This window comes from Pristiophorus japonicus, chromosome 16 (assembly GCF_044704955.1).
Source record: "Pristiophorus japonicus isolate sPriJap1 chromosome 16, sPriJap1.hap1, whole genome shotgun sequence".
NCBI classification, from domain to species: Eukaryota; Metazoa; Chordata; class Chondrichthyes; family Pristiophoridae; genus Pristiophorus; species Pristiophorus japonicus.
The window spans coordinates 31,958,631-31,972,026 of record NC_091992.1 but is presented as its reverse complement, the minus strand read 5'-3'; the positions used below and the strand labels follow the sequence as shown (position 1 = coordinate 31,972,026).

General features: G+C 40.1%; 1 protein-coding gene across 1 annotated transcript in view; it reads right to left on the bottom strand.

Moving 5' to 3' along the window:
• LOC139226930 (sodium- and chloride-dependent GABA transporter 1) overlaps window positions 1-13,396 on the bottom strand; it is a 77,010-nt gene that overhangs the window by 41,839 nt on the left and 21,775 nt on the right. Inside the window, 2 exon segments of the mRNA XM_070858019.1 lie at window positions 6,860-6,992; window positions 8,112-8,212. Coding sequence (XP_070714120.1) covers window positions 6,860-6,992; window positions 8,112-8,212 — 234 coding nt within the window.

Genomic DNA, 13,396 nt, shown 5'->3' with positions numbered 1-13,396 from the left:
GGTCCAGACAGGGCCGAGAACCTGAGGACCACAGATTGGCAGAAGAACCAAAGGCGACATGAGGAAAAAATTTTTTTCGCAGGGAGTGGTTATGATCTAGAATGCACTGTCTGAAAGGGCAGTGGAGGTAGATTCAATCGTGGCTTTCAAAAGGGAATTGGATAAGGACCTGAAAGAATTTTTTTTGCAGAGCTACAGGGAAAGGGCAGGCGAGTGGGACTAGTTGAAGTGTTCTTGCAGAGAGCTGGCACAAATGGAATCCTTCTGTGCTGTAACCATTCTATGATTCTATTTATCCTTTGGTCGAGAACAGGTTTTAAAAAGAAAAGTCCATATAGTGAAACCCCCATAGTTGAATAGCTTACCAACACATGAAGAATGGGGACTAGCCTTTGGAATCATATCTCATCAAGACCCAGTCCTTTCAGGAAGGGAGGGAAGTAAATTGGAAAGGAGTGTGAGAGGAGCTCTTTAAACAGATAGCACGAGGAATTCAAATCTTTCCAATGGCTTTTCAGAAGACATTTGATGTAGTTCTGCTAAAATTATAGCACATGGAATTGGAGGTAACAGTAAAACTTGTATAGAAACTTATTTGAGAGGTAGAAAGAAGAGCACTGGGATAAAAAGGATAACCTTAGATTGGCAGGCAGTGACAGGTGGAGACCCAAACATTACAATGCTAGGATCCCAGCTTTTCTCTCTACATTGGCATGGGGTCAGTATGTTCAAGATTGCACATAACGCTTTGCTGGAAGCTATAGTAAATTATCAAAAAGTGAGCTGCAAATTGCAAAAGGACATGGTAGAACAAGCAAGTGAGGAGAACAATGAGAGATGCAGTTCATCGCAACAAATTGTGACACAGGAATGACTGATGGGAAAAGTCTAAATGATAAAGCATTGTGGGGGTGGGTTAAGAAAGAAAGACTTGCATTTATATAGCGCCTTTCACGACCACTGGACGTCACAAAGCGCTTTACAGCCAATTAAGTACTTTTCTTGAAGTGTAGTCACTGTTGTACTGTGGAAAACATGGCAGCCAATTTGCGCACAGCAAGCTCCCACAAACACAATGTGATAATGACCAGATAATCTGTTTTTGTTATGGTGATTGAGGGATAAATATTGGCCAGTACACAACAACAACAACTTGTATTTATATAGCACCTTTAACGTAGTGAAATGTCCCAAAGCGCTTCACAGGAATATTATGAGATAAGAAATTTGACACCAAGCATAAGTAGAAATTAGCGCAGGTAACAAAAAACTTGGTCAGAGGAATGTTTCAAGGAGTGTCTTGAAGGAGGAAAGAGACGTAGAGAGGCAGCGAGTTTTAGGAAGAGAGTTCCAGAGCTTGGGGCCTAGGCAACAGAAGGCACGGCCACCAATGGTTGAGCGATAATAATCAGGGATGCTCAAGAGGGCAGAATTAGAGGAGCGCAGACATCTCGGGGTGGGGGGGGGGGGGGTTGTGGGCTGGAGGAGATTACAGAGATAGGGAGGGGGCGAGGCCATGGAGGGATTTTAAAATAAGAATGAGAATTTTGAAATCGAAGCGTTGCTTAAACGGAAGCCAATGTAGATCAGCAAGCGCGGTGGTGATGGGTGAGTGGGACTTAGTGCGAGTTAGGACACGGCCAGCCGAGTTTTGGATGACCTTTGGTTTATATTGGATAGATTGTGGGAGGCCAGCCAGGAGTGCGTTGAAATTGTCAAGTCTAAGAGTAACTAAGTCATGGGTGAGGGCTTCAGCAACAGATGAGCTGAGACAAGGACGGAGACAGACGATGGTACGGAGGTGGAAAAAAGCGGTCTTAGTTATGCTACGGATATGTGGTCGAAAGCTCATTTCAGGGACAAATATGACACTAAGATTGCGAACAATCTGGTTCAGCCTCAGACAGAGGTTGGGGAGAGGGATAGAGTCATTGGCTAGCGAACGCAGTTTGTGGCGGGGACTGAAAACAATGGCTTCGGTCTTCCCACTATTCAATTGGAGAAAATTTCTGCTCATCCAGAACTGGATGCTGGACAAGCAGTCTGACAATTTAGAGACAGTGGCGGGATCGGGAGAAGTGGTAGTGAGGTAGAGCTGGGTGTCTTCAGCGTACATATGGAAACTGATGCTGTGTTTTCAGATGATGTCGCCAAGAGGCAACATGTAGGTGAGAAATAGGAGGCGGCGGGAAGTGAAGCTGTTGCAGGTGATTCTCTGGCTATGATTAGATAGATAAGAATGGAACCAGGCGAGGGGATAACTCCCCTGCTCTTCTTCGACATAGCGCCAAAGGATCTTTTACGTCCACGTGGGAGAGCAGATGGGGTCACGGTTTCATGTCTCATCCAAAAGATGGCACCTCCAACAGTGCAGTGCAGCACTCCCTCAGCACTGCACTGGAGTGTCAGCCTAGATTTCTGTGCCTGGGGTGGGACTTGAACCCACAACCTTCTGATTCAGAGGCGAGAGTGCTTCCCACTGAGCCTCAGTGAACAAAAGGATTTTGGGGTCCAGGTACATAAAACAATAAAAGCTAGTTTACAGCACTGGTTGCACAATCAATGAAGAAAGATAATGGAATGCTGGGCTTCATCACAAGAAGATTAGGATATAGAAGCATGGAAATTCTACTGCGCTGGTCAGACATCATTTGAAGTTTTGTGTACAGTTTTGCATGCTGCACTGTAGGAAGGATATACTGGCCTTGGAAATAATCCAGTGATAATTGATTAGGATTGTATTTAGGATGATGAGATTTAGCTATAATAAAAGATTAGGTAAACATGGTTGTTTCCTAGAAATTAGATTAAGCAGTGATTTGATTGAGGTGTTTAAAAATAATGAAGGGAATTAACAAAGGTAGATAAGATAAAAATCTGGAATAGATAGATATAATCTCAATTAATTTTAATTTTAAAGTTAAAAGAACATTCAGGAAAATGTCTTCAGATAAAGGTTGTGAGAATGTGAAATGTACTTCCCAGAAGGCAGAATCAGTTGAAGAATTTAAACAGGAGATCGATACCTAATTGGGAAAAAGGGTATTAAGGGATTACGGCCAAAGGGTATTGGGAGTAATAAAGATAAAGAACTGCCGTGGTTAACTAAGTAGAGCAGGTTTGATGGGCTTACCCCAGCATTTGTGTAGTTTAATTTGTTTATGCAGCACTAAAACTTCAAAACAACATTAGAATATTGATTACATCAAATGCATTTCCCAGAAATGTAAAGATCAGACATTTGGCACCTGCAGAAAGGAACTTTTTCACACATCATTTATGGATTAAGTGACCATGCAAAATGGAGGCCATCTGTGTTAACACAAATCTCATTTTCAGTCTCTGAGCTTCCAGCTGACTCAGCAATTCAAATGCTTTCCATTTTGAATTCAGTTTTAATGTTCATTGCCCATTTACTGACACAATCTCAACCCATCATTAAACTACTTATAGCAATAGAGGTAGTTACAATACTGCTAATTCATTCAACACAGAACAAAATCGATAGCATGAGACTACTGCAGCTATGCTAGATAAGTTTTTGACTTAAATATCTGGTATCAATTTTAACAAAATAGAATTTAGCCCTGTGATAACGTTACCCAATGGTGTGTTAAATAATGTACTCAAACTTCTTCAATATTTAGCAATATAAGAACTTTTACTCTTCAGGTTATTGAAGAAGAGCAATAAAGAACAAATAAAGGAGACTACAAAGGTACGAGGACAGAGTTGGCTAAAGTGGACTGGGAAAATAGACTAAAGTATGGGACGGTTGATGAGCAATGGCAGGCATTTAAGGAGATATTTCATAACTCTCAACAAAAATATATCCCAATGAGAAGGAAAGAGAAGGGATAACCATCCGTGGCTAACTAAGGAAATAAGGGATGGTATCAAATTGAAAACAAGGGCATACAATGTGGCCAAGACTAGTGGGAGGCCAGAGGATTGGGAAACTTGTAAAAGCCAGCAAGGAATGACTAAAAAAATGATAAAGAGAGGGAAAATAGATTATGAAAGTAAACTAGCATGAAATATAAAAACAGATAGTAAGAGTTTCTACAGGTACATAAAAGGGAAAAGTGGCTAAAGTAAATGTTGATCCTCAAGAGGATGAGACTGGGGAATTAATAATGCAGGACAGGGAAATGGCAGAGACATTGAACAAATATTTTGTATCGGTCTTCACGGTAGAAAACACTAAAAACATCCCAATAGTGGATAATCAAGGGGCTATAGGGAAGGAGGAACTTAATACAATCACTATCACTCATGAAGTAGTACTCGGTAAAATAATGGGACTAAAGGCAGACAAGTCCCCTGGACCTGATAGCTTACATCCTAGGATCTTAAAAGAAGTGGCTGCAGAGATAGTGGATGCTTTGGTTGTAATCTATCAAAATTCCCTGGATTCTGGGGAGGTCCCAGCAGATTGGAAAACCGCAAATGTAACGCCCCTATTTAAAAAAGGAGGCAGAGGGAAAGCAGGAAACTATAGACCAGTTAGCCTAACATCTGTCGTTGGGAAAATACTGGAGTCCATCATTAGGAAAGCAGTAGCAGGACATTTGGAAAAGCATAATTCAATCAAGCAGAGTCAGCATAATTTTGTGAAAGGGAAATCAAGTTTGACAAATTTGATGGAGTTCTTTGAGGATGTAATAAGCTGGGTGGATAAGGGGGAACCAGTGGATGTGGTGTATTTGGATTCCCAGAAAACATTCAATAAGGTGCCATATAAAAGGTTACTGCACAAGATAAAAGTTCACAGGGTTGGGGGTAATATATTAGCATGGATAGAGGATTGGCTAATGAACAAAACAAAGAGTTGGGATAAATGTGTCATTTTCCGGTTGACAAACAGTAACTAGTGGGGTGCCGCAGGGATCGATGCTGGTGCCTCAACTATTTACAATCTATATTAATGACTTGGATGAAGGGACCGAGTATAATGTAACCAAGTTTGCTGATAATACAAAGGTGGGTGGGAAAGCAAATTGTGAGGAGGACACAAAAAATCTGCAAATAGATATAGACAGGCTAAGTGAGTGGGTAAAAATTTGGCAGATGGAGTATAATGTGGGAAAATGTGAGGTTATCTACTTTGGCAGAAAAAATAGAAAAGCAAATTATAATTTAAATGGAGAAAAATTGCAAAGTGCTGCAGTATAGAGAGACCTGGGGATCCTTGTGCATGAAACAAAAAATTAGTATGCAGGTACAGCAAGTATTCAGGAAGGCAAATGGAATGTTGGCCTTTATTGCAAGGGAGATAGAGTACAAAAGCAGAGAAGTCCTGCTACAACTGTACAGGGTATTGGTGAGGCCACACCTACAGTACTGCGTACAGTTTTGGTCTCCGTATTTAAGAAAGAATATATTTGCTTTGGACGCAGTTCAGGGAAGGTTCACTAGGTTGATTCCGGAGTTGAGGGGGTTGACTTATGAAGATAGGTTGAGTAGGTTGGGCCTATACACAATGGAGTTCAGAAGAATGAGAGGTGATCTTATCAAAACATGTAAGATAATGAGGGGGCTCGACAAGATGGATGCAGGGAGGTTATTTCCACTCATAGGTTAAACTAAAACTAGGGGACATAGTTTCAGAATAAGGAGCCGCCCATTTAAAACTGAGCTGAGGAGGAATTTCTTCTCTCAGAGGATTGTAAATCTATGGAATTCTCTGCCCCAGAGAGCTGTGGAGGTTGGGTCATTGAATATATTTAAGGCGGAGATAGACAGATATTTGAGCGGTCAGGGAATAAAGAGTTATGGGGAACGGGCAGGGAAGTGGAGCTGAATCCATGATCAGATCAGCCATGATCTTATTCAATGGCGGAGCAGGCTCGAGGGGCCAGGTGGCCTACTCCTGCTCCTATTTCTTATGTTCTTATGTTCTTAAGAAATATTTCTTAAAATAATCAGAATTATAATTTTGAAGAGGTAAATTTAAATAATCAAATTCAAATAGTATAGTTTTACCTTTATTCAAATGTTTTACTCCCTTAGTATAAAAGAATCTATTTCTTGCTTCACATTCTGCATGGCTCATGTCCATATATTTTATTAACTATAAAATATAATACAAATATCGCTGGGCTAGCTGGAGAGAAAAACAACAACCAGTGTGCTTTCTACTGGTTGCTATCTTGTGCTCACTGCTGGAAAGTTGATGGATTTGGATGGAATGGGACTTTATTGTGTTATTGCCCATGTTCCTATAATCCGCCGACTGTTACTGTCCAGGTTTGGGTCTGAGGAACCCGGTGCTGCGAGCGAGCAGGAGAGTGTGAAGGCCAGAAATGTGTGGAGTTTAGCCTCAATGGTAGTGACTGCATAAATGCAAGGTTGTCTGTCTTTTAGTCTTTTAGTGATGTTGGGAGTGGTTGAGGCAGATATCTTTTGTATCTTTTAAGGGAACATTAGATAGCAATTTGAAGCCGAGGAAGATACAGGGGTTTGGGAGAGAACTGACAATGGGATTAATTTCGGATTGCTCCAGCAATATGATAGGCCAAATGGCCATCCTATGTGTTATAAAGTTTTATTATTCTAAAGGGCAAATGGACGAGGTACAGGAGGAAATCTACTGTTGAAGGAACCATATTCCAGTGAGAGTTAGAACCTTTGGGAGAGGAGGGCAGATTAGGAAATTAGGAAATAAAAGTGGAGCACGATAGAATGCATAGTAATAAATATTTTGATTTGTTAGGCTTATGATGTAACTTTTGAAGATCTTTATCATATCACAATTCTGATCCAAATTTATCTTCTGTTGTTTGATAAAATGAACAGTAGTCCAAATTGATGATAAGCCATCTTAAATAAGACAATATAATAACTGACTCAAACCTACCTTCCCAGTCCACATGACCCCTTTAAATATACAGAAATAAACAATCACCCAGGCAAGGGTGAGGAGACCAAAAAATTCCCAGCGTATATTCCCAAGGTTATCCACACCATTTGTCTTCTGAAGAACTTTGTAACTAAACAAATGAGGCAAAGTTAATGCAATCTCAGTGATCACAATTCATTTACAAATCGATTTTTCTTCTCCATTGCTCGTAATGACAATACGTAAAAACGGAGATGAGAACAGATAGTTGAAGCAGAGCAACTAAAATGAAATACAACAAAGGAAAGCAAGTAAAACGAATTAGAGCCGTTCAGACTTTTCAATGTCTTGCTCCAATTAACGCAGAGACTTGAAATAATCTTGAGCTAGTGGATATGAGGAAAAAGCCAACTAAACTCTACAAAGAGGGAGGGATTATCTGTGACACTCTATGCATTGCAAACTATCTGTATTTTCAATTGGACATTAACTATTGCGTTTCACAGACAGCAAGTCGTATAAAATCTCCTCATGCACTGTCAATATGCCAACCACAATAATGGACTTCAAGAAATGTCCCAAAGGAAATGTCACACACAATGAAGGCTGCAGAAGAGGCAGCTCACTGTGGAATCCATATCACTGACTTGCAGCAAGAAATGAATGCAAACAGCTAAATGAGATTTCCCATGTTTTAGTTTATCATTACAGTTTTATCACTTGTGCCTGGATGAAACAATTAAACCGATCTGTGCTCTGCAACTAAATATTCAGCTAATAAAGAAGAAAAACCCGCAAATTATACTTATATGGAAGCAGGGCAAATACTGCCTAAAGGTATTTATATGAAGCAGACCAGGGAATCTTTTCATTCAAATCAAGTGGAATCTGTGGCTGCTAATCTTTATATTTTGGTCAAAAAAAGGTATTGAAAGTGTAGTTGGATGGTATAATGAATGAGTTAGGGCATTAGATGTATGCAGTTAATGAGATAAATAGCCATTTCTTATCCTTAACTTTTCTTATCTTATACCTGATTAGGGAATAATGGAATTCACAAGAATTAAGTCACATTTTCACAAAATAGATCAATATTCCTGGAAGGCTCCAGCACTACACTAATAGAAATTGTACTCTCAGTTAAACACCACTGGTTAGATAATAGAACATCAAAGAAATAATTAGAAATTGACCATCATCATTACAAATAATGGTAAGATTACAATGGAGAACCTTAGAAAGAGATCAACAATTGTGGGAGATGTATCACCATATGGATTGCAGTGGTTCAAGAAGGCAGCTCTCCACCACCTCCTCAAGGGCAATTCGGGATGGGTAATAAATGCTGGCTTTGCCGGCAATGTCCCCATCCTGTGAATGAATGAAAAAAAATTAAAGAAATAAATGAAGTAATAAAAGCAAATAATAAAATTAGCAATTAAAGAGGATTGTAAAGCTGATGTGAATAATAAAGAAAAGCTCTTGCAGCAAGGAGAGGAGTATCTTTGATTGAGACAGGGCAAACATTGGTATAGAATGAATGTGCTAAGCTATTCAATGTACAATAATGCTCTGACATGCTGCAGTAACAATTTCAGAGATAGATGATAATTGGTAACTTTATAATGTGCTGGAATATTTCTTTCAATGCAGCCAAAGGTACTGAACAAGACTGTTCTATAATTTTACCCATTTCTTTCTGTTGATAATTTATTCTTTTTTTTTCTGATTCAGAACCCGTTTTACTTTTTACCATGGACACAATGGCCCGTAATTTGCAGTCAGCGGAGAAGCAAAGGCATTCACCGATGGCCTCGAAGTAATCTTCCCATAAAGATCTCGTGATCTCTGTGGTTAGAAGTTAGGCTTTTCCGATGTTCAGTTGAAATCAGCGTAAAATAATAGGGAGTCCCTAACGCGAGCTGCTGTGACTTCAACAAGCTGTCTAAGCAGCCAATCACAATGCAGAATTCTCACAGACCGAGAACCAGGAAGTGAAGAAAGAAGCTCCTTTGATTTTAACTTTTTAAAAATGTTATAGAGAGCAAAACAAAAATTACAGCTCTCACATGGGGAAAAGGTAAATGTGAAATTAAAAGGAACAAGTTTCTTTAAAAAATGTTTTTTTGAATTAAAATGGATAAATTTGACACTCCACAAAATTAAAAATAGTTTTCCAGGGCCATAAAGTTTGTTTAGCAGTCAATACGTTGTTAAAATCCCAGTTACACCTAATTCAAAAGGGTCTAACTTTTAATGGGGCATTTAACTGCGATATTACCATGGAAAAGCCGAAGTCTCTGTTAGTTTCACAGATTTCACAAATTTCCATCTGTGGTGGTGTGGCCGGGGGAGGAGGGAGTGGGGGGGGGGGGAGGGGGGGAGGGGGGAGGTGGGGTGGGGGGGAGGTGGGACTGGGGGAGGTGGGGAGGTAGTGGGTGTGGGGGGGGGGGAAGAGAGGGGGAGGCAGTGGTGGTGGGGGCGTCCACAGCACAGTCAGTGTCAGAGCAGTCAATGACTAACTGCAACTTCAGGATTTCCGCATTAGGATGCACATGCGCTACATCTTGAAGTTACGGTTAGTTTCAATGGGGTAATGAGAGCCAACGCTGTTCATTCATTGTTATCACCCACCACAAATTGTTTCTCTTCAATAGTGGAAACTAAAACAAAGAAACACAACACATACAAACCTCAGCTTAGAACAAGATATTCAAAAGTGAGTTCATAATATCTGTTATACTAATTCAGGGCTTTAACTTGCAGTGTACATCAAAGTTACAAAGTCAGAGCTCAAAAAGGTTTCTTGTAAAGTTTATACAAATATATATATATTTAAACAAATATACAAATATATATTTTCATTTTCAATAATTAGTTATTGTTACATCTGGAGCAAAGGTGGGTAAATGAAGTTGAGGTGCAGATCAGCTGTGATCTAGCTGAATGGCAGAGCAAACTCAAGGGACTGACTGGTCTACTCCTGTTTCCAATGTTACTATGACACATAATTGGTTATAGATCAGCACTAAAAGTTGCTCTGTCACTCAAAGAGGCCATAAAAATGACAGATACGGGAATTGGAACTGATGGGTTCATTGATTGCTCTTTTGAGGTTTGGATTAAGGCAGGTTGCTGCATCTCTGGCATCTGACTGGCATGTTGAACTGGAAAATCTGGTGCCTGCCCGCCATTGTGTGTGGGCTGGGGGGCGATGGTTCCAAAACCTCAGCCATGTCCCCTTTGGCCCCCGTGTTACAGGGCTGATCGAGATATTTAACCAAATATATTTTAGTAGTTTCTGGGGGGGTCCAGGCTGCTTGCTCATTTAACAGTCGGTGGAGCTCATCTCACTGGTTGTATCAGCTTCCAGTATTACATTGGATCCCGAATGAGCTCAGGAAATGAGAACTCCTGGTGTAGGGTGACTCCTGGTTCTGGCTGTAAACTCCCCCCCCAATGTCAAATTCTCTGTAGGGGGTGGGTGGAAGTTTTGCCACTTACCAGGGTGGCTGTAAAATCCCAGAAATGGTGAACCTGGTGTAATGGCCCCCTGCCATTTTTCAGTGAGAAACTAGATTTACGGTGGGAGACTGAAATACCCCTGGGGATTTCCGGGCCTTAGCCTCCACACCTTGAAGCCCCAGTGTGATTTTGCTCACAAATTAACGGTGAGGCTTATGTTGCTCGCCATTATTTATACTCAAAGGTACAGCAAGGGACAGGTGTGCGGTTAAACGCAGTTATCCAAATGTTGCTCTCCTCGTTGTGACGTTGCCCCGTTAGCTTCACGAAAATGGCATCTCGCTGTCTGGCTCACCATTAAAATACATTGATTGGTGAGAATTGCCGTATTTGTGCAGTAAATCTGAACTAAACGCGCCATAGAAAGTTAAGTCTTGTCTATTCGACTCCAAGTATCCTTTTAACAACGTGATCAGTGTTAATTACTGCCAATCAAGCTCCCTAACATGAAATGAACGATTACAGTGTGCAGTCTCATTCCATCAGGTTTTCATTTTTGTTAGAGTTTTAAAAAATGTTAAATTTTTACAGTTGTATTTATTTTCCTTTCTCTCTCTCTTAATTCAATCTTTCTTTCACTCTCTTTATTTCTCTTTCTGTACTTGATTGGATATTGAATTCAACCACTCTAATTTAACACTTCCTTCTCAGTTGTTCCCCTGCTTATTTCTCAATCCTTCAATCTGATTGGGTAAGGAGATATGTAGTTGCTAGCCCTGTTCACTCAGGTCCCAGATGCCCTGTTTCCCTCGTAATATTTAATTTTCAGTGCTAGAGAGGTTGATTAGCAGTAATTAACACCTAGAAACTCGCACTTTTCACGCAAAAAATATAAAAACCGAAACATACAAAGGCAAATCTAACTAATGGCCAATGCCATCAGATGCCCTGCTGCAGAAAATGATCTAAGATAGTCTGCCCCTGGTTGGTTCCGTTACATACCGCTCAAGGAACCCGTCCCTTATGCACTCTATGAACTCCTCCTCAAGGCTACCCTGACCAATTTGATTTGTCCAATCAATATGGAGGTTAAAATCACCCATGATTATTGCTGTTCCCTTTTTACAAGCCCCCACTATTTCCTGGTTTATGCTCCGACCAACAGAATTGCTACTGATAGGGAGCCTATAGACTATGCCCACCAGTGACTTCTCCCCCTTATTGTTCCTTATCGCTACCCAAACTGTTTCAACACCCTTATCATTTGAGCCAATATCGTTTCTTACTATTGCAGTGATTCCATCCTTTATCAATAGAGCTACCCCACCTCCTTTTCCTTTCTGTCTGACCTTCCGGATTGTAAAGTACCCCTGAATATTTAATTCCCAGTCCTGGTCACCTTGCAACCACATCTCTGTAATGGCTATCAGATCATACCCATTTGTCTCGATTTGTGCCGTCAACTCATCTATTTTGTTACAAATGCTATGTGCATTTAGACACAGTGCATTTAAGTTTGTTTTTTTACCCTTTTTTCCTGCTTGAAAGAAGATAGGAACTGATTCATATGCAAAAGCCACAGATGTATATCATATGTTCTGGTGTTTTTCTCTGTTCCTCTCCCAAAGGTGCTGACTGGTGCAGTATTATTACAATACTTGTTCAGCAGCACTTTAGAAAGCATTGAACCTCACTTTTCAGCTCCACACTGTACCTATTCAAACTGAAACCAGATTAAATAAAAATGAGGACTGCATTGTATATGTGAGTTACTTTAAAAGTCAAACACTTTTGCATTAAGTTTGGAGGAAATTACGTGATCTGTAATTTGCTGAGTGATGACAGTGCTGATCATGTCTAACTGAACAAACTTTTTCCAATGTGAAATTTTAAAGGAAAAGATGTCAGTATCATTGAAAATACAATTGGATACTTATCTGAATTGGCCGGGTAACTGAACGGGCTGCAATTGAAGAAGCAACATGTAAGTGGACAGCAAACTTGGATAAAAGCATGATTCTCTGTAACCTGTGCTACAATTTGGGTGCCCTCCAACACTCTTTACCCATGCTCACTGCTAAAGGTAGTTTCTCTAGGCAGGCACATGTCTCCTATAAAATAATCATGGTGTGAAAGAAATGTAGCAAGCCTCAGGCCTAAATAATCTTGCTTTATAACATTCTGGTTACGCTGGAAATAATACTGGTTGCTAACCATGTCCTCCTGGTCTCTGCAATAAGCCAAAAATGAGCATGCTGCCAGAACATATAACAGGATAAAATATGAAATCAGATTTTTGGGGAAAATAGAAAATTATACAGAAGTAAAATAAGTCTACAGATAAATACACCATTACTTAAAATTGCTTTCTGAGACCAAAATAACAAAGCATTTGAAAATTCCTTTCCCAGAATACTTATAACTCAGTCTCATGGTATTTTTGAACTCCATGGAGTTCCATTTTGCCACAGTGAGTTGTATATTTGGTTCAAACATGTGAACTAAACAAACTAACGTAGACACTCACACATATTTGGTTTGTGTAGCTTCTCAAAGCTCAGAAACAAAGAATCAACAGGCTCGCTAAGCCAGTTTATTTGAAGAAATCTCAAATCAGGAATGGAGTTTTTAATCAATTTTATTTTCTAGGCAGATAAAACATGGACTGCCATGCCCATCTCTTTACTCGCCCATCACCAGATCAAGCGCCTTGGATTTTTTTCCCATAGATCGCCCGACTCGCCTATCAAACAGTTTAGTTAATTTCACCGGCTGCCTCCGATGACAGACTGTATCAAGCTTGTTTTTAGCATTGCAGATGAAATTGACTACAGCTTGTCATCCCATCATCTCTCTGACTGTATATTTGCTTTAACTACCAGCACTCAAGCCAAAAGGACAAAATAACATTTAATAGAAACAGCACTCATGGCTTCCAATTTAAAAATCTTAGTGCCCTGCCCTATAATTTAACTGAAAGAAAATCTTGCATTTATATAGCGTCCTTCATGCCCACCGGACGTCCCAAAGCACTTTACAGCCAATTAAATACTTTTGAAGTGTAGTCAATGTTGTAATGTAGGAAACGCA